This window comes from Pseudorca crassidens, chromosome 9 (genome assembly GCF_039906515.1).
Source record: "Pseudorca crassidens isolate mPseCra1 chromosome 9, mPseCra1.hap1, whole genome shotgun sequence".
Classification (NCBI taxonomy): Eukaryota; Metazoa; Chordata; class Mammalia; order Artiodactyla; family Delphinidae; genus Pseudorca; species Pseudorca crassidens.
Window position 1 is genome coordinate 3253463 of NC_090304.1, and position 20789 is coordinate 3274251.

The 20789-nt window shown below is 59.5% G+C and overlaps 1 protein-coding gene across 6 annotated transcripts in view; it reads left to right on the forward strand.

The window, feature by feature from the left end:
* The window catches only part of SHANK2 (SH3 and multiple ankyrin repeat domains 2), a 548806-nt gene that overhangs the window by 257264 nt on the left and 270753 nt on the right, over positions 1–20789 (forward strand). For 5 of the 6 annotated variants that reach the window (XM_067747966.1, XM_067747967.1, XM_067747965.1 and 2 more), the window contains one exon: positions 12687–13002. In XM_067747966.1, the coding sequence (XP_067604067.1) occupies positions 12687–13002 (316 nt within the window). Of the gene's footprint in view, positions 1–7954; positions 8307–12686; positions 13003–20789 lie in introns of those variants that run through there. The other variant, XM_067747969.1, reaches the window with a different exon arrangement.

The window sequence follows — 20789 nt, forward strand, 5'->3', positions numbered from 1 at the left end:
CCCCCAAATCTGCACATAAACCCCCCTCAAATCCTTGACTGACTTCTGAACTGTCATGTGCAAAAGGAGAGTCCAGGGGTCCCAGTGGAACACAGTAGCTTAAAGCTCAACGAGCCAAGGGGAGACAATGTGGAGTTGGGTTCTGTCTCATTAGAGGAGTTTGTTTCTGCCAGAGCCCAGGAAGGGCCCCAGAACTCAGGACCTCCCATAAGGACCACACCAACAGAGATTTCCCCCAAAAGCCTAAAAGCCATGCCTTCACAGGACAAAGTGTTCTGCTGATAATTTTACTCCCTGCCAGAGGAACTCAACACTCTTCAGAGGAAAATAACAAGACCCAGAGTCTCTACAACATATCAAACACAATGGCTGATATAGAATCAAAAATGACTACACAGGCAAAGAAGCAGGAAAGCATGACATGTAATCAAAGGAGACCTCGATTAACAGAAGCAGACCCAGAGACAACCCAGATGTTAATAGGCAGACAAGGACCTAAAGTAACTGGAACATGTATTTATAAGCTCCCTCTTGGTGCCAGGTCTTGTGTTGTACCCTGTGTAAAGCCCCTCCCCCACCCATGCCTTCCAGAAGGTTCCAGCTTGTGGGGTGGAGGTGTTCATGGTGGGAAGAGTTCTAGAAACAGGTATTTCATGTAGTGAGACAAGCACAGTGAAAGCCTCAGTGACAAAGTCCAGGATGTGAGGTAGGAAAGTATCATTCTTTCATTTGTTCATTCATCGAATCAAGGTAGAAAAGCACAGGTATCCAGTGGGAGGCTGAGCTGTGTTCTGGTGATGAAGTGGTGAATAAGACAGACGCAGTCCCTGTGGATAAAATACGGTAATATAAGCAAACTCACAAATGGTGTGATTTCAGTTTTTGAGAAGTGCAATGAAGGAAAAGAAACAAGGGGCTAAGAGAGAGAATAAGAGGGTTGCCTTTTTAAAAAGGATGGTCAAGAAACACCTCTGGGATGAGGCGACCTCGAGAGTGAGTGCTGAAGGATGGGGATTAGAGAAGCCAGCTCGAGGGGAGGGTAAAGGAGTCCATGTGGGGGCCACAGCAGAGGTGAGGCCCAGAGGGGTGTTCAGGGCACCGAGAGGGGCTGGCAGGGGCCTGCGGGGGGAGGGGCGGTGTGAAGGAGCAGGGGGAGCGGAGGTGATGGCATGAGGACCCCTGGGGGCCTATAAGGGAGAGCGACACAGCCTGCCACATGTGGTGTCTTTGAAGTTCAGGCAGCTCTAACAAAACACCACAGACAGTGCACGTTAAACAGCAGACATTTATCTCTCACAGTCCTGGAGGCTGGACGTCCAAGATCAAGGTGCCTACCAGTTCAGGTCCCGGTGAGGCCCCACCTCCTGGTTTGCAGATGGTGCCTTCTCTCTGTGTCCTCATATGGCAGAAAGAGATGTCTCTCCCTGCCTCTTCTTATAAGGGCACTAATCCCATCATGGGGCCCCACCCTCATGACCTAATCACCTCCCAAAGGCCCCACCTCCCAATACCATCCCACTGGGAGTCAGGGCTTCAGCATATGAATTTGGGGGAGATAACCTTCTGTCTCTAGCACGTGGTCACTCTGGTTACCCTCCAGCCAGCTCAGGGGCTGCCTTTCAACAAATCGCTCTGTGTGTGGTTAACTTTTCAGTGTGTCCTGAGACATGTGGGCATCCGTGGCTGCAGAGGTTCACTCTGTGGGGCCCTGGCACCTGCAGTACAGTCCCCAGTGTCCAGGCACCCAGAAGGCTTCCGGAAGAGGTGTCCACGTCTGGCCTTGGGGGTTGAGGGCGGTTCCATTGAGCAGTTGGGCAGGGTGGGCACTGGTGACTTGTCTCAGCGCCCTGAGCCTCAGTTTCCCCTGTGGGATGTCCAGATGTCCTCCGTCGCTGGGCTCTCAGAAGGGCCACCCAGGGTGGCTCTTGCTTTCTTTATTAAGCCACAGCGCTGCCCCTTGCCCCACCCCACCCGGGGAGAGCGTTTGCCCGGCATGCAGTGTCTCTGCGGGACTCTGGGGCACAGGCGGAAGCTGCACGGTGGGAGGGGCACAGGCAGGGTTTGGAGTCCACGGTCCTTCCAGAATGCACCTTGAGGACCCTCATCCTGTGTGGCCAGCCCCAGTTCAACCCTCCACAGCCCCTCTCCCTGTCCCTGCTCTGACCTTGGTCTTGACTCTAAAGCACTGCGTCAGGACTGGTGGGTAGCCCCTGCCAGAGCCCCTGACCCCTGCTACCATCAGCAGGGAGCCGGGCCGCCCTGGGGAGAGACCCCCACCCCGGGGGGGTTCTGAAGCCCCCTCATCGGTGCCCCTTACCCAATTATCCAGGGGCCTCAATGGATCCTCCAGGAGCAAAGCTTCCCTCTGTGGCCCCAGCTGACGGGAACGTTACAAATCCTGCAGACACCTACATCTTTGTTCAAAGATAACCCCGCATTATTGCTGAGACGCCTTTTTATATCCCCTGTTATTTATAAAAGTATGATTCATTTAACAATTATTGTGAGATGGAGAAATGTTGCCTACTAATGTTAAAGTTGCAGTTATCTAAAGCAACGCGGAAAGGAAGCAAGGTCTGCTACTTTGGATCAGGTGGGGAGTAAGCAGGAAGAATCCGGGTCTAGCCCACAGCCCCCCAGGACCCGCTGCCTCCCTGATCCTGGCTTGGTGAGCTGGGCGAGGCTCTCGCACACAGTTTCCTTTTCAGCAATTGGTTTTCGCTCCTGTAAGATAAAGTGGAGGGCGGGGCTGGTGGGCCACTGAGACCCTCTGGAGTTTCGTTTCCTCTTTTCCGTTCCCCATGGGCCTCCTGTCTGTCGAGAGGCTGCAGCCGCCTCCGCAAGTTTGCATTATGGCAGAGATAGACTCAGGGACTCTCCTGCTTGCCCAGCCCCTGTCTCCATCCCAGCCAGCTCTCCCTTCTCCACACCCCCACAAGTAGGAGGCGGGGCCTGAGTGAATCCCCAGGCCGCTTGGAAAGAGAAGGGAAACAGCCACTACCCCTGGGATTTCAGGGCCTTGGAGACATTCGTATCCCAGCCCCAGCCCCGCCAGCTGGTCAGCCAGGGTCTTATTGAAGAGATCGCTCTGGCTGTTGATGAAGAAAAGGAAGGGCCCCAAGGAGTTTGGTGGCTCTCAGTGTGCCAAGGGGGCCAGAGAGCCAGGCTCGCGAGCTGTGTGGCCAGGCTGGTAACCAGCCCACGCGGCTGTTCCGTGGAGCCGGCGCCGCCTTGAGGCCACGCCCACTGGCCCCGTGGCCACGCCCACTGGCCCCGTGGCGTTGCTCCTCCTGAAGCAGAGCCTTGGCCGTGCCTCGGGTTGCCTGGAGCCCTGGCAGCAGCGCAAAAGCTGAAAGAATGAGCCCCAGCTCCCCCCACCCCCAGACAGGCAGGACGGGGGGTGGGGACTCTGCAGACACGGCAAGGACACTGAGGACACTGGCCTGACCGATGTCCAGCGCGCCTGCCCGTGGGGACCGGGCGACAGCCCTGCAGGGCCGTCCTTCTCTGCTGCCCAGCAAGGATCGGTCAGGGCCTGGGCGGACATGGGGGTGGATGGAGGTAGGATGGGGCAGAGAAGGGAGGCGATTTCAGTACAACCAAGGAGACCAGCTTGGTGGGCCTGGAGGAGGGCCTGGGGACACTCAGAACAAAGTAGAAGCTGGACTCGCCACCTCCCTCTTTTCCGGTTCATTCATTCGCTCATGTCCACAGCAGTGGGAGCACACCCCGTTTGCGGGACGGTAGGGGAGCTGGACGCTAGACCTGGTTTCAGGAAGATTGATGTTCCCTGGAGCCGGAAGGTCCCCAGGGTGGCCCTCGGTCGGGCGGGCGGAGTGGGGGGTGTCTCTCCAGTGACTGGATCCATCCGGGAGACTTCCTGGAGGAGGCGGCACCCAAAGAGGCCATGTAAATGCATTCTGAGGGACCTTGCAGGGCTTATCACAGGCGCAGGGGCAGGGTGGGTGCCGGGTAGATTGACTTGGGATTCACTCACAGATTTTTTTTTTCGTTAAATGTATTTATTTAGCAGTTGCACATTTAGCCGTGGCAACCTTCGCGTCCAGGCACTGTTACAGATATTGATTTGATCCTCGCCTCCTGTGTGGCGACGCCGTTCACACCCCACTGATAGAAGAGGAAATGAATGTATAGAGATTTACCGCGACTTTCCCCGGACACAGAGCTGGGAGGTGAAGGGGCTGGGACTCGACCCCAGAAGGCTGACCTCCCCCTTTTCGGGCTCTAAACACGACTTATGCGATCCCACAGCCAACACTGGGAATGCGTTGGGTTATTCCTACCTTACAGATGGGGAAACCCAGGGCCGGGGTGCCTGACCAGCCCATAGCCGCCCAGCAGTAAGACACAGAGCCGGCCCCTAACTCAGATGCTGGCCCACTTGCCCTCACCGGGCTCTTTCCCCGCCGGCTGGCACGGCGAGGAGAGGTGGGCTGACTGTCCACGCCTGAGACCCACCAGCCCCGCAGACTCTCACCAGGCTTGCTTATAACACCTGGCGCATCCTCCCTGCCAGGACTTCAGAGCGTCTTGAAATGTTCTGATGTGCGAACAGCCTTTTTCATAGGAAAAATGAAATTATTTTCAGCCTGTTATCAGGCAGTTGTCAAGAGACCTGGCAGATGAAGGGCTTAGACAGTGAGGGTTTGGGAGGCGGCCAGAGCGAGCGGGGGCAGAGGGCGCAGAGGCCAAAGCTGTGCAGGCCGGGGTAGGGGGGGCGTGGGGCGGGCGGGAGGGCGGGGCCGTCTCACGCATCGTTTATGATTTACTTACTGCTTCTTACCGAGGGCCTGGCACTGGACTCGGGCTGGGTGGGGCTGAGGTGATGCTAAAAGGCCAGGCCAGAAGGCTGACAGCTAGGGGTTCGTGCTGGGGTGACCTTCTTCCTTCCTAGAAGCTATCTGATTTGGGGGACCTCCATCTAATCCCTCCTCCTGCCTTTGTGTCTTTCAAACAGGCCCCAACTCAAAAGATGCTCATTTATCCTTTGAGGTGGACGGGTGGGTGAGCAGGTGGACAGATTCACCAGGTAGCATCCAGGTCCCCACCCGCCTCACCCCAGCCCTGCTTGGACCCAGAATTCTTCTTCTCCCTTCTCCCCCTCGTTTGGAATGAAATCCATTTGGAACCAAACCTCAGTCAGCAGGAATGTGACCAGCACAGCCTCTGATAGTCACTTGGGATGCTCCGGGAAAGCCCTGTGTAGGAAGAAAGAGTCTAGGAGTTGATGGGAGGAAAGCTTAGCCAGCTTTGGGCTGGGCCCCGACACCTCCAAACCTACTTTATTTGTTGGGATGAAGTCTGTGCTTCGAACGCCTCGGCTTTCCCTTCCAATTAGTATGTGGCAGGTGCGGGCGTGTTGTCTGTGTGACAGTAAAGGAGACTGGTGCACATGGGTGCAGAGCCAGCACACAGGTAGTGAGCTCCCTGTTTCTGGAAGTATTCAAGGAGAGCATGCCTGCCAGTGGCGAGGAGGTTTTACATGGGCGAGGAGGGTGAAGTCAGGAATGGACCACCTCCTCCCCAAAGCCCGGCAGGATTTCTGTGGAGCAGAGCCTGGTCCGTGGGGCCGGGCACACAGTAGGTCTGCACATGAACCTCAGCTCTGGCTCCTAGTCTTGGGGAATTGTTTGCTCAGGTTCCTGGAAGGGTGATTGGAAGAGCTGTCTGCTTATTAGAAGAACTGAAGGTGTCTGGAATGGGAATCCTTTGGCTAAGGGGTGTTTCCTGGGGTTCCTCAAATTCTGTTATGTCCAAAGTCTGCTCTTATGCCCCCACCCCGCCACTCATGCAGCCTGGGAGGGAGCCAGAACCTTTTCTGTCCTGACCACTGCTGCATCCCCTGGGCCCGCACAGCTCGGGTCCACACGTGTGATGGGACGTAGACCCTGGGCGGGGGGTGAGGGGTGATGGAGCGCCCCGCCTGCCCCTCTGCCCGGGGCCAGCCAGCCTGTTTCCTGGTTACAGGGTCTGTCTCAGCGAGGCTCACCTCTCGGGTGAGCAGCCGGGAGGCCCCCTCGTTTCCAAACTCTGCTCCTACCTGTGGACAAACGCACCCATGAGGGTCACTCCAACACAGTGACGGGGACGTGGGCTGGGGGCTGTCCCACCTGGGCCACGTGTAAATGCCCTTTGGGCATCTCTGGTTCTGCTCCCAGCACGGGGGCAAGGGCTCCGCCCCAGGTCCACAGCGGGGGAGCCGGCGATGGCCCGGCACCTCTGGCCTTTGGCGAGGTCGCCGCCCATCAACCCCGAAACACACGCACTCTCTGCTGACAGCCAAGGTGGCAGCGCCACAGCAAAGATTGTCGCGGGCACTTGGTGCGGGAGAAGCTCACGCTCTGGGACAGCGTCAATCACTAGCAGATGGAGGGAGGGTTGAGCACTGCATCGCCGCCCACTCCCTAGAGGGTTTCCTGGGCTGGGCAAGCGCTCGGGACCAACATGGCAGGGCCCCGGCCTCCGGGGCAAGTCCCTAGTTTCACCGTCCCTGTGGCATCCTGTCCCAGCCAGGGCAGATGGCCAACAGCCCCCCGATAAACTAGACTTCCCCACCCTGAAGACCCCTGGCGAGTAAACCCGGTGGCAGAGCTGCAGGCTCCCCAAGTGGAAGCGGCTGTGTCCTTGTTCGTGACGCTTTCTACATCCGAGAGAGATGCTTCTGGAAGCTTTTCAGCCTTGCACCAAGGTCCAAGGACATCCAGCTGTGCCAGCGCCACCTCTGTCCCCCAGGGACGTGAGTGGTGAGGGGCAGGTCGTGGGGTCTTTGTTGATAAACTGCACCAGCGGCCGAATGTCTCCTGGGGCAGAAATGGCCTGGGCGCTGGCATGGCGGGGGAGGGTCACCGGGGGCGGGGTTTGAAGGCAGCTCCGAGCTGTGCGATGGGGCGTCGTGGGAGTGCAAGGAGGATGAGGCTCAAATGCTCGGCTGGAACAGGGCACCCAGTCTCCATTCTCGCTACCCTGGAGAGACCGTTTGGTGGGACGTCCCGCCAGCCTGGGCATCCCGTGAGGAGATGTTCCCAGTGCTTACGCTGCCATTTTTGTTGGCACAAAGCATGTCGACCATATGGAATTCAACTTACAGGCTCCCGTTGCTTTTCCTCATCTCCTCCCATCTTTCTCTCTCGCTCGCTCGCTCTTTTTTTTTTTTTTTTCGAATTTCAGAAGCAGTTCTCTTAGCAACAGAAAAAACACACACTTAATTACAGCCCCAGCAGCAGATGCGTCGGGTGGCAGAGCCCGCTCCCTGAGATGCTCCGTTTAGTTTTCGGGAAGACCTTTCTCCTTGTGTAGAAATAACCCCGTTCCACCTGCCGTGGGGTTCGCCAGCCATGGCCCCTCCCTTTGTGTTTCCTGCACGGGCAGAACTTTCTCCCTGTCGCCTCTCCCTGTGTCTCCCGGACTCTGTAAGGAACGTGCAGCGTGGCTCTGAAAACGCTCACTTTTCTCAGCTGCCTGGAATTAGGGCGAGCCGTGCGTGGCTGGGCTGCAGTTTGTTTTATCTCTCTTTTGTTTCAAAAAAAAAAGGAGGGTGGGTGGAAATCCTGTTTTCTCCAGGGTCATTACCTCCAAGGGGGAGGCGGGGGGGAGCCAGAGAAGCAATGGGTCCTTGTGTGTGATTCTCGCCAATGGAAATCTGGGTCATGTTCAGAAATTCCAGGAGGCTGGCACCGGCCGCCCAGTTAACACGGGTCTGGCGCGCGGCTTATCTGGAACCGGGATGTTTTATCTCCTCGACTGGCTCCCCACATCAGCTGGCGGACAAACGGCATTCGAGAGCATTTGGCTTTTTCTTTAAAATGAAAATCAGCGAAGCACAGTGCATGCCATGTAGCCCCGGGCGCCTCTGAGCGGGAGTGGCCGGAGCCCCAGCCGGAGGGTCCTTGGGTCATCGCGGGGGGGGGGGGGGCGGGGGGGGGTTCCGGCTCACCGATGCACTGATCACAAAAGCAGGGTGGCACCGCTCACATGACGGGCGCGGGGAGAGGCCGCGGGCTTTGAGAGCAGCCCCAGTCTACGCACAGTTGGCTCCCAGCTGACAGGCAGAATATGGGGTGGGCTTTGTCACCAGCATGCTGGGTCTGGCCTGCCCAGCTGTGCTTGGGAGCCGGCAGTGCCCAGAGGCCCGCCACCGCTCCCCGGGTCCGAGACGCTCCAGAGCCCAGGGGCCGGGCAGCCCTGCTCCCCTTCCTCCCATCCGAGAAGGTTATATAATGAGCGGACCACTGCCGAAGTCGGAGGGAAAATGAAGTCTTTGTTAAATGCCTTCAGCAAGAAGGAAGGTAAGGAACGAGCTGTAGGGTGCGTGGTGCACAGGAACGAGCAGTTTCTTACTGATTCTCCCGGGGAGCTGGGGCCTCCCTTTCCTCCTAAAATTGCTGGTCGTTCATCCCCGCCACGGAGGGGAATAATTACTCCTGGGGGGCGAAAGGGCTTTGTTGTAGTTGGTCTGGAATTTTAACCCACTTGAAGGTGCCGGGGGTTTTTTTGTTGTTGTTGTCGTTTTCCTAAGTCTCCAGCCCCTTTGCAGAATTGTGGCATGTGCATCCCTGGTGCTTCCAGAGGGCAGTTTAGGAACTAAGACCTGGGGAAAATAGGAAGTTTGACTCTAGTCTGTCCGCTACCTGGAGCACATGCAGAGCACTTGGGCAGGAGTAAGGAAGGTCAGGGCACTGCTGGCCGTCCCGGCCGGGTGGACGCTTTCAAAACCACCGCTCGGCTGTCCTTGGCCGTCCCCGGGTTGGAGCGGATGGGAGATGCAGCGCGGTAGACTTTAAAAGTGCAGCTGCTTTTTCATACCTTGTGTGACTTGTATTGTGGAAAAGAAACGTGTAAGTAGATGCATGGAAGACAGCTAAGGAAATATCCACCCACTTAGAGTTTGCAGATTGCCTGGAAGAAGGAAACAGTTGGGTGGAATATTAATTATTTTCAGACAGGAAGAGAGTTATTTCTAACCCTTTTCACACAAATACCCCCAACATTTCCACGGCTGGTTCCAGTTAGTTTGTCAGACAGGGAGCTCTTGTTTTATGAAATCGGGAGGTTTATGAAGACGTGAGTTTAGAGGGATTAAAAAGATATTTCCCAGCCCAAGCCGTAAGATAAACATGGAAGAAATTTCCAGTGATACCGCACAGGAAACGAACTTAATGTGAATCTTGGTGTTTAAGCGAGATAATTTTCATTAGAGCGTTCACCCTGATGTCACCTAGGCGATTCCATCCGAGTAACTCGATGGGTCCTCAGGCAGAATGTATTTGCAAAAGTCCCAGCTTTCATCCCTGAATCGTCCAAGGGCAGCTGCCCCATGTGAATTGTGGCCACTCTCAGAAAGACCTCTTCCGCCTGGTTCTCGGGAACGTTTAGAAAGAACAGACTTTGTCTGTGCTCGTTTGCTTACATGATGAACCCAGATTCGCCTTCTGGGACTTTGGTCTTTGTAATCTGTGCACAGCATGAGGGTTTCAGTCGGGGGTATGGTGTTTTGTTCATTGTGTTCTCTTCTTCCCTTGATTTTTCTTCCCTTGTGAGCCTTTCTTAGCCATTGGCAGGACTCCCCCCCCCGCCCCCAAGTTCCATCACTTTCTGTCAAGGGCGTTAGTACTGTACGCACCCGGTTACATGGGTCAGAAAAATAGAATTGACTGTAGGTAGGGTCAGGGAGGCTGGGAGGCTCGGCCCAAGTTCGCGTCATGGAATGTGGGCGTTTCCTGGTCTCGGGGTGTCCCCTTTGAGCTGGGGTCCCCCTCCCCCCGGTCCCCCCGGGCCTGTCCTTGGGTGGGGGGCAAGGAGGACGAGCCGGGAGCCCGAGGGGGCTCTACCCCAAGCGTCTGCCTGAGAGCCTGGCTCCCTCCTGGTGCTGTGGTCCTGCAGCCAGCGGGCTCTGTGAATGGAGAGCTCCGCTGCTCTCGGAGATCCTGGAACCGCCGTCCTTTGCAAGGTCTCCGCACCCCCACCCCCCGCCCCCGCCCACTCCTCTGCCAGGCGGGGCTCACATCACCCTCTGTCATTCCAGAAGTCTTCTGGCCTCCATCCGACACTGACAGAGGGAGTGACAAGGATGAGCTTCTCCCTGGTGACCAGCAAACACAAACCCGGCACTTTTCCCCAAATTGAGATTTTACTAGGAGGTGGGGGTAAGGCCTGGGCTGATTCCCCGGTGGGCTGAGCCCTGGAGAGGGCGGCCTCTTGGGCCCTGGAGACAGGGGTCCGCGGAGCATGCCTCTCCTCCATCTCCCTCCCGGCCGGGCTTTGAAGAGTTCCTTTGCTTTGAGGACGCAAGTGATAGTGTCTCTTGCCCTGACAGACAGGCTTCAGAGGAAGCAGGCTGGCATGAGGGTGCGGCTGGAAAGAGCGTGACCTCCCCCGTGGGTCGCTTCCAAGTTCTCACAACTGTAGGAGCCAGATGTGGATTCTGAGCGTGCGTCCTCGGGAAGCCTTGTGACATTTCCGTGTGGCTCCCCTGGGTTGGCTACATCTCTGCTTTCCCAGGACTGCCCTGCATCCCAGGGAGGCGGCAAAGGGGTGCACTTGGTCACAGCTGTCTCAATGGAGCTCTGCCAGCACCACCTCTGTCCCCGTGAGCCCTGCCCGCGCCACCTCTGTCCCCGTGAGCCCTGCCCGCGCCGCCTCTGTCCCCCGTGAGCCCTGCCCACGCCGCCTCTGCCCCCGTGAGCCCTGCCCGCACCACCTCTGTCCCCGTGATCCCTGCCAGCGCCACCTCTGTCCCCCGTGAGCCCTGCCCGCGCCACCTCTGTGCCCGTGAGCCCTGCCCACGCCGCCTCTGTCCCCCGTGAGCTCTGCCCGCGCCACCTCTGTGCCCCGTGAGCTCTGCCAGCACCACCTCTGCCCCCCGTGAGCCCTGCCCGTGCCACCTCTGTCCCCTGTGAGCCCTGCCCGCGCCACCTCTGTGCCCCGTGAGCTCTGCCAGCGCCGCCTCTGTCCCCCGTGAGCCCTGCCCGCGCCGCCTCTGTCCCCGTGAGCCCTGCCCGCGCCACCTCTGTGCCCCGTGAGCTCTGCCAGCGCCGCCTCTGTCCCCCGTGAGCCCTGCCCGCGCCACCTCTGTCCCCATGATCCCTGCCAGCGCCACCTCTGTGCCCCGTGAGCCCTGCCCGCGCCACCTCTGTCCCCCGTGAACCCTGCCCGCGCCACCTCTGTCCCCCATGAGCCCTGCCCGCACCGCCTCTGCCCCCCGTGAGCTCTGCCCGCGCCACCTCTGTCCCCCGTGAGCCCTGCCCACGCCACCTCTGTCCCTGTGAGCCCTGCCCGCGCCACCTCTGTCCCCGTGAGCCCTGCCCTCCAGCGTGGGAGTGGGCTGGCATCAGGGGGTTGCTATACTTGGTTTCCATGACGAATCTCACCACCTCTGACCTTGGGCAGCTGGGCTGGTGGGTCCTGCAGGACCCCGTCCTGAACTGCTGACGCCGTTCTCTGAGGTGCTGGCTTCCCCAGGTCCAGATAAGCCCCCCGGAGGCTGTGTGTTACCCGTGGCCCTGCGGGCCGGTTTGCGGACCGGCCGCCCAGGCTTCTGGCCAAAGTGTGCACAGCCTCGTGTATTGGGCCTCGGCCTGGGGCAGCCAGCGCGAAGGGGGTCCGTGTCCTTTGCTGCTGGAATCGGCGTGTCGCTTCCCCTGCAACCCAGAGGCTTACATTTCTTTAGTCGCCTCTTCTTGGAAAGGACACCTTCTGTTTCTGGCCCAGGGCACGGGCCGTGTGGATTCCGGCCCTCACGGGCCCTGCGAGCAGTGTCCTCATTCCAGGTCCCTGGGTGTACTGATCTCACAGAGCGAGGGCCTCGCCCCTGGTCTAGAGCTTCGTAAGAAGCATGGGAGGTTTGTCAATCCCCCCCTGTCGCACGCTGCCGGGTCCTGGTTTGATGGGTAGAGAAAGGAGCCCAGTGGGGGTCGGGACAGACTGCTTCCCACCAGTAGAGCTGGGGCCTGTGGGTGTCTGGGCTGCTCAAACCGCAGCCAATCCCTGTCTCCAGTCCTGGAGGCTGGAATCTGAGATCCAGGTGTGGGCAGGGCTGGATCCTCCTGAGGCCTCTCCTCGGCATGTAGACGGCCATCTCCTCCCTGTGTCCTCACGGGGTCGTCCCTCTGTGTGTGTCTGTGTCCTGACCTCCTCCTCTTATAAGAACACCAGTCCTGTGGGGTTAGGGCCCCACCCCAGTGACCTCATTTTACCTTCCTCACCTCTTGAAAGACGCCCACCTCCAAATACAGGCACATTCTGAGGTCCCAGGGGTTAGGACTTCAACACAGGGGTTTGGGGGAGGACACCATCCAGTGCACACAGGGGCTCAGTTCAGGTCGTGGCGAGGAGGAGCTCCATGGCTGCCTCGGTGCCCTGACTGTCATGTGCGACGGGGCAGCCCGTCCTTACGCGGTCTCTGGGCTGCTGAGGGCCTGGGCACCGCCCAGATGGAAGTCAGACCCTGTGTCCCTTCCATCGCAAGTGCTGGCTTGAGCCTCCGTGGAAGGAAGACTCTCTTGGTCTCCACCCGTCTCTGCTCCTGTGTCGGGGTGAGTTCTGCACATGGCGGGGTCCCATGGGGGGATCGGTGCAGAACTCATGGTGTCCGTGTCCTTGGTGGCTGGGGGCCTCGATGACGGTGCCGAACGTGCCCTCACCCGCCTCTCGCGTTCTCTCCGACGCAGTGCCCTTCCGAGAGGCCCCGGCGTACTCCAACCGAAGGCGACGGCCCCCCAGCACACTGGCCGCCCCCCGGGTCCTGCTGCGTTCCAACAGCGACAACAACCTCAATGCCAGCGCACCTGACTGGGCCGTCCTTTCGGCCGGCCCCCACCGCAGCCTCTCACCCCAGCTGCCGCAGCAGATGCCCAGCAGGCCCGACGGGGCCGTGAAGACCCTTGGGAGCTACACCTCCGGGCCCCGCAGCCGATCCCCCTCGCTCAACAGGCTGGGCGGCACCGGCGAGGACGGCAAGAGGCCCTGGCAGCCCTGGCACGTCGGGTAAGGAGCGGCCAGGTGGGTGGGCTCCCGTGGGGACCAGGGAGAGGGAGACCTCCTTGCTCAGAGCCCCTGGATTCTAGAACTCAGGGCGGGGCCGGAGGTTGAGCAAAACACCTGTTTTGTTCCAACCCGGATGTTAAGAACACTTGAAAACCAAACTTCTGCCAACTGCCCTGGCTCAGACCATCACCTGAGAGCAGCCAGGCTGGCTTGGGCAGCCGCAGGTGTTTGAAGTCCGTCTCCTTTCCCTGTGCATTGGCTTCTGGGTCTCAGAAGTGAAGTGTGGACAGACAGGGAGCTAGGGGCCCCAGCCTGCCCTGGGCTGAGGGCTCCTCCAGGGGATACCTTTTTCTTTGTTCCTTTGTCTGTTTTATTGAAGTACAGTTGATTTACAATGTTGTATTAATTTCTGCTGTACCACAAAGTGACTCAGTTATGCATATATGTATTCTTTTTGTACCCTCCTTTGGGTGCCCTTGTATGCTCGTTTACCGTTATGGTTTATCCCAGGGGATTAGATAGCGTTCCCTGTGCTGTACAGGAGGGCCTTGTTCGTCCATCCTCTGCATAATCGTCTGCATCTGCTGATCCCAAGCTCCCAGTCCTTCCCTCCCCCACCCCCCTCCCCCTCGTCAGCCACGAGTCTGTTCTCTATGTCCGTGAGTCTGTTTCTGTTTCACAGATAGGTCCATTTGTGCCATAGTTTAGATCCCACGTATAAATGATAACATACAGTGCCTGTCTTTCTCTCTCTGACGGACTTCACTCAGGACGATCATCTCTAGGTCCATCCATGTTGCTGCAAATGGCATTATTTCATTCTTTTTTATGGCTGAGTAATATTCCATTGTATATACACCACATCTTCTTTATCCATTCATCTGTCGATAGATATTTAGGTTGTTTCTCCAGGCGCCATGTTTACCGTCAACACACCTTAGCCAGAATGAGCCCTCACATTCGTAGCCACCAGACACCCTGGCACAGGTGAAGCTCCGAGAGGCCACGTCCTAGTGCTGGAGCCCGACAACCCCCCCCCACCAGACTCAGTAGCAGCCCCGGCTGGTCCTCTTGTGTCTGCCCACGAGGCAGGGGCAGGGGGAGCGTCCCGGCAGACTCTGAAGCAGCCCGGGGGGTGGGAACCCCATTCCATCCCCTTTCTAGAAGAGGAGACAAGGCCAGCATAGGCCAGAGCGTGGACCCGCTCGGGCGTCTCACTCGGGCCGTGGGCACCCTCTGACTGCCCTGTGTCCCCAGCAGTCAGGGGGGCTGCATTCCCACCCAGAGCTCCAGCTCCCGGGCATGCTGTCCACCTCCTCACTGGCCTTCAGAGTTTGTCAGGCCGGGATGTGACTCCCTGGGGATGGGCTCGTCACTGGGGCCTCAGTGCTGTTGAAGCAGCCAAAGCAGTGCCCTTTCTGACCTCGTCACCACCTCTGCAATCTCACGTGGACCCACGAACTGCTCCGTGCGCCTCAGCCCACCTGGCTCGTTCCCCACAGAGGACCCTGCAGCCTCCCATTTCCCAGATGAGAGCACTGAGGCCAGGTCATGTAGCTGGGGCAGGTCATGAGAGTTGTCCTCCTTGAACTCTGTCCTCACCCATGGTGGCCCAGAGAGAGCTGGCACACTGGTGTGTCCTGCCCGGCGTGGTGTTTCTGGTGAGGGTTGAATGCCCCCTCTGGTCCGGCCTTCTGCCTCGTGACCCGGTTCCCCATCCCACCGTGCCCCGTTCACCTGGGCTCACCACACCTGCCTGCGGTGAGTCTGTCCAGCCGTAGTCACTCCTGACGCCACGCCCCCCAGCTCCGGTCGGGGATGTCAAGGAGGCGGCCGGGCTCAGCCCGGATGGAGGGCTCAGTGGTTCACGTGGTCCTGGGAGAGGGCCGATTGCTGTGGCCAGGGGCAGCAGGCCAGGTGTCCGGGCTGCAGCCGTGAGGGCGTGGGGAGAGCGGGCCCGTGGCAACCCCGGTCTCCTGGCCCCGTCTCGGTGCCAGCGCCCGGAGGCCCACATCGGCACTGGAGCCCATCCACGTTTCCCCCCTGGAGTCTCATTCTCACACCCGAGAGCCCATCCTTCCTCTGGTCTAGATTCTCGCTCTGAGTCACCCCAAGGGAGAATCCCAGGTGCTGCCGAGTGCCATAAAGCTAAATTAAAGGGCTCCCCCGAGGCCTCGGATTCCACTTCACACCGTTAGCTGGAATTATGACTATAATTTTGAAGAGAGTGTGTCCCCTTCCTCCAGTACGAAATCTAATAAGATACCAAAGGCAGGCTGGCCAGGGACTTGCAAAAGCTGCAAGTGAAATATTGCTGTGCAGAGAGGACGGCAGCTGGCGTGTTGCAGGGACCCCATCTGACTGTCCCTGATGTCCTGTGGGGGGTGTGTGTGTGTGCGCACACTTGTGTGTCCATGTGTCTTTGTGTCCATGTGTGCATTTGTGTTTGTGTGTGTGTGCGTGCATCTGTGTGATGGTGTGTGTGTGTGCGTGGACTTGTGTGCCTGTGTGTGCACTTGCATGTCCATGTGTGCACGTGTGTCCGGATGTGCACGCATGTGTGTGTGTGTGCCTGTGTGCTCCGGATCTGCTCACTCAGCAGCTACGCGCTGACAGGAGCCCCTTGAGTTGCTCGGGTACTGCCCCCGAGACTCCCGTGTCATAAAAGGGACCTGCCAGGCACCCTGGTTCCCCGTGGTCGCCAGGATAATGGTGGCATTTGAGCCACACGCAGGCTCTCTGCTTTCACACCTGTGCTCAGGCGTGGACACGGCCGTACACGCAGCCCCAGTGATGGGGTACCTGCGCTCAGGGTACCACAGCACAGCCCCTGGGCCTTATGGGGGCCCAAGGAGGCAGCTGAACCCTCCATCCCGTCTCTGTCTTCACAGCTCAGAGCCCAGCCCTTGCCTGGGACAGACGGGGACCCTTGCAGGGAGGCCACGGCTCCCAGCCTCGGGGTTGCCCAGGTGCCCCCAGAGCGCTTTCTGGTTATCACAGAACCCAGAGGTGGGTTGGGATACTCCCCAGTCATGGAGGGGAGAGCCCCAGCCCCACGCGGACCCCTCTGTCTGCGGATCCTGTCTCAGTGGGTAGCTGCCAACCCGCCAGTTGCATCCAGCTCTGCCTCCTACCTGCTGTGTGACTTGGGGCAAGTCACTCAACCATTCTGTGCCTCCGTTTTCTCATATGTAAAAGGGGACCTGCTGGGTTTGGGCCGAGGAGGCTGCTGAAGGGAGCACCGGCCACGTGCTGAGACCCGTGTAAGTTCCACAGACATGTTGGCTGCCTTGGTTTCCTCATCGTAAAAGGCGTCTTGACCGACCCTCTGACCGCTGCAGAGGAGGTCATCCTGGTGAGGGCTGCGGCTTGGGCAAAGTAAGGGGCAGGGGAAGTGGAGGGCGTCAGGCCAGCCTGAGGGAGTCCCAGCGTCCTGAGCATCTGGCGGGGGTTCCCTCTGGCTGCCCACCCCACCTCACCCCCTCCTTCCTCTCTCGCTGCCCACGGGGAGTTCTGACCACTCAGCGCCTCTCCCTCGGGCAGAGCCCTGAGGCGCCGGGAGTGTGATGGGCACCTCCACGTGGCCAGAACCGGCCTCGGGCCAAACCCTCGGGTGTAGGCTTGACGAGATGGGGCCGAGGCCCCCCAGCTGCCCAAGCCCCACACACCCATCCCTGGGCTTCTGCCAGCCCTGGCCAAGCGGCTTCCTCCCGGGCCTGGGCTCTGCGCTGTGGGCCAGGGCAGCTTCCCACGTGGAGCCAGCCCTCGATAGCCAGCCGACCTGAGTGCAAATTAGAAGAAGGAAGAGGGTTCAGAATGGACGGGAACCCGTCTGCCTGCAGCCCGTCCCGGTGCCCTGCCTCACCTGGAGTCTCTGCATGCGCCTGCCTGCGTCGCCCTCTAGTGGCGCCCACTGGCATGGCTGGTCCACGTTGCTAAGAACCGGCCTGAGAAGGGGTTTCGCTGGGTGGCCCCATCACCCACCACCGGAGTGTGGAGAGGAGTGCGGGTCCTCCTAGGATCCCTCCCAGCTGCCCTGTTCTCGCCAGGTTGGGAACAGCTCTTGACATATTCCCGCAAAGCTCGCCAGCTAGTCCTGAGGGCTGCCCTGGCCTCACCGGCACCAGAGGGCGTGCCGGCCATCCTCCCATCAAAGGAGCGGTTCCAGGGTGCGTTGGGCTCGGCAGAGAGAAAAGCCTGCTGCGTGCAGGCAGGGAGGCTGGCTGGCTGTGTCCTGCGCGCCCACCTCCCCCATGGGCAGGGGCTGAGCGGGAAGGGCTCCCAAAGTCTGTCTCTTAACCACGTTGCTTTCGTTTCCCTGAACTCGGCTGTATGGGCGGAGCGGGGGTCCCCGAAGGGTCTGGGTCAGTGGGAATCCACCCCGCCCTGCACATCCCTTCCGGGGGATATGCCCCCATCTGGGCAGACTCGGGGGGTGACAGGGCGCTGTGGGGCCCCCCCGGCTCGCGCCTGTCCACCTCCGCGCACGCTCGTCCCGCCTCTTGGGGACACAGGGACCAGGATGCCAGAGCTGTGCTCCCCAGCGGCACAGGGACCTGGTTTCCTCGGTGAGAGCTGCTGTGCTGCTCCCCCCCACGTGCCGTCCTGACCCAGAAGGCGGGAGGGCGTCAGCAGACAGGGCAGGGGTGGAGTCGGGCTGTCCCCCGCCACCCTGCCCGCTGCCCGAGCCCGGGTGCTAACGGCATGTCACCCAGACGTCAGGAGTAGGGGGTCTGTGAGGAGGTGGCCACCTGGCGGGTAGGCGGGGCCAGGTGAAGGGGGCACCCCGGGACAGCAGGTGCGTCCGGCCTGCTGAGGAATCGGGTCCGGGCACCACACGGGCTGCCCTTGCCTGTCACTTTCTGTCCTTCCGCACCGGGGACATTCAGTGTTTGCTCTCTCAGCTGGTGGCATAAACGCGTGAACAACCGGCCTGTGATGGGCGCTCACCGTGCAGAGGCGAATACCCGAGAAATGAGGGCGGGAAGCGTGTCAGCCCCGGGGTTGATGTAGTCGATGACAGGGAGCCCCGGACAGACTGACTCCTCCAGAGGCAGAGCGCACACAAGTCAGGGCTCAGACCTCCCTGGGGGAGACGAGGGGCCTCCACGGAGGAGGGGGGCTCCGGAGGTGGAGAAGCGGGCCAGCCAGGCATCGGGGAGAGGCAAGGGGTCCTGTGTGACCGGAGCAGAGCGTGGGAAGGTACAGGGAAGGACGCACCTTCCAGACTCTTCCCCATTCCTCGGGGGCTCTAGGTGCCCACGCCCTGCCGCCTGGAGCCTTGTGTCTGCAAACAGGCAGAATCCCAACGTCGGTGGCCTGGGGCCGTCCTGGAGTGTGTCGGGGCAGCTGGACAGTGCGGGTGCTCCGAGGCGGGCACACTTCTGAGATCGGGGGGGGTCCCACTTCTCTGGAGTCCACAAAAGCCCCCGCTGCACACTGGCCACCCCAGCAGGACGGGACGTCTAATGATTGCCCATCCCCGAAGCACCTCCTCAGGACCTTGCGGGGAGGCTGTGGCGTGTGGGGTGCTGGCACCAGAGCCACGAAAGCCGGAAACGCAACCCAGAAGCCCGGGAGGGGGCCACGGTGCTCGGGGAGGTGTGCGGGCTGAGAGCTCTGGCATTTCTTCCCGGCCCGAAGGCAGAGGAGGAAACAACGCTGATGGTACAGGGGGTGACGTGGAGTCTGAGCTTCCATGCTTAAGACACAGCTGTCAGCGGGGGCAGGGCTTGGGATCTCTGTGCTGGAAAGGCCACCCCCCGCCAGAGCCGCCAGCAGGTAGCCCTCCAGCAGCCTCCTTCCACCCACATGAGTCTGGAACCTGGATGACACCCCGATTTCTAGCAGGTCCCCAGCTCTGGGAGATTCTGCTTCTTCATATCTGTGATTCTGCCACCACTCTGCACACAGGGCTCCCCGTCTCCAGCACAGCCCCTGGTCCCAGTGCCCCTCCAATCATGCCCCTGGTCTCTGTGGCATCACGTTTCCCCAAACGTCCCAGCAGAGCCTTTCGCGCAGCCCACGCCCTCTCCCCGTCACCCCAGCCTCTGTGCTGACACATCAGACACACAGAGAAGCATCTTGTCAACTTGTACTTTTCCCCCATGAGGCTCGAGTCTGTCTCAAGTCCATGGGTGTCTGCAGATCCACTAAATACTTGCCGGGTGAAGGAGTGGCTGGATGTGTAAGTGGCTGACGAAGGAACAAACGGAGAAAGTTCCATGTGCAGGCAGGTCCCTGTTCATCCAGGAGAGCTGGGAAATGTCCAGGTCACCCCACGGCCGACCAGTTTTCTGATATTGACAATTCAGTGATGTAGCCCTCATACCAAAACAGCGCCGTTGGAATTCCTCCTGGCTGTTCTTGAACGGAACGCAAGGAGAGTGTGGACCCTTTGGGGTGGGGGAAACTTCAGACCCATCCTCACTGTGCAGGCAGGACGGGCCCAGCCTGGCCTCCAAGAGGGGACGGCACTGCCAACCTGAAGCCATTGGGGGGCTGTGGCCCCTGCTGCCGTCGAGGGCTGCCACGGGCGAGCAGGGCCCAGCAGAGGGTGCATTTCATAAAACGGGGCAAAGGGAGGTCATGGTCGCCTGGTTCGTCACCGCACAGAGCAGGGAGCCCGCAGGGAGCCCTGAGCTGGGATCGGGGAGCCAGGATGTGAGGTCAGCTCTGCATCTCTGCGCCTACGTCACTATTTATGGGGCCCCTATTTTTCCACTCGTGAAGTGGCACTTGGCAAGGCTCAGATTAACCTGGAATGAGAAGATGCTTCAGCTTTTGTGTGGACCACACATCACTGCTGGTACCTAGAACCGCAGACGCACTCTGGTCTTCAAGGACCAACTTCTTCCTGTTCTTAGACAAAGCCTTTCCGGGCTTGGACAGATGAGTTCGGGAGCTGACTGTCTGCAAAGTGGCTCAAGGAACAGAACTCCCAGACTGGAGCTGTGTTCGCTTTGACTTCTCTGCCCAGTGACACACTCTGGCGCCGGCTGGAACCAGCTGGCTGACACGTGCATCCTGTCACCCACTTTCCAGTTGAAGCAGAGAGTGAAGCAGACGTGTTGAGTGTTCACACACCTGTGCAGAGTGGTTCCTGCTGACTCACTCTCAGGTCTCCCCAGATCATCCCCTCTTATCACATGGGGAAACCGAGGCTTCCAGTGGTTAACTGGCTTATCCAGCATCTGGTGGTAAGTGATCAGCTGGGCTTCCGGCAGGGTTCTTTTGAAATTTGGATGAATGAGTGAACACATAATGTTTGTATAAGTGGTAAGATGGATGGATGGATGGATGGATAAGTGAGTGGATGGGTGGATGGATGGATGGATGGAGGACGGATGGATGGGTGTATGGATGGACAGGTGAGTCGATGGATGGCTGGATGGGTGGGTAGGTGGAGAGATGGTAGCTGGATGGATTTCTCCTGAGGATCAAGTTTTCAGGTTGGACGCAGTCTCCTTGCTGATTGTCGTTGATTACGCACAGTGGGGTTCCTTGGGCTCCTCATGTGGTTCCCAGGCTCCGGGCACAGCAGCTGCTTCTGCAGCTGACCAGCAGCTGGGAGGCAGGTCTGGCAGCCCCAGCTGTGCTGCTTACCCTCTGCCCTGCCCCAGCCGTCATCAGCATGGTCCATCTTTATCTTTTCTCTGGACTTTGACCCGCCCCCTCCCCTGGGGGAGAAGCCCACCTGCCTTAACCCTGCTGCCCTCAGAGTCATCTCGCCTTCTGGTGCTTGGGGACCAACTCATGGGCCCACCTGCCCTTCCGCTCATCGCCCC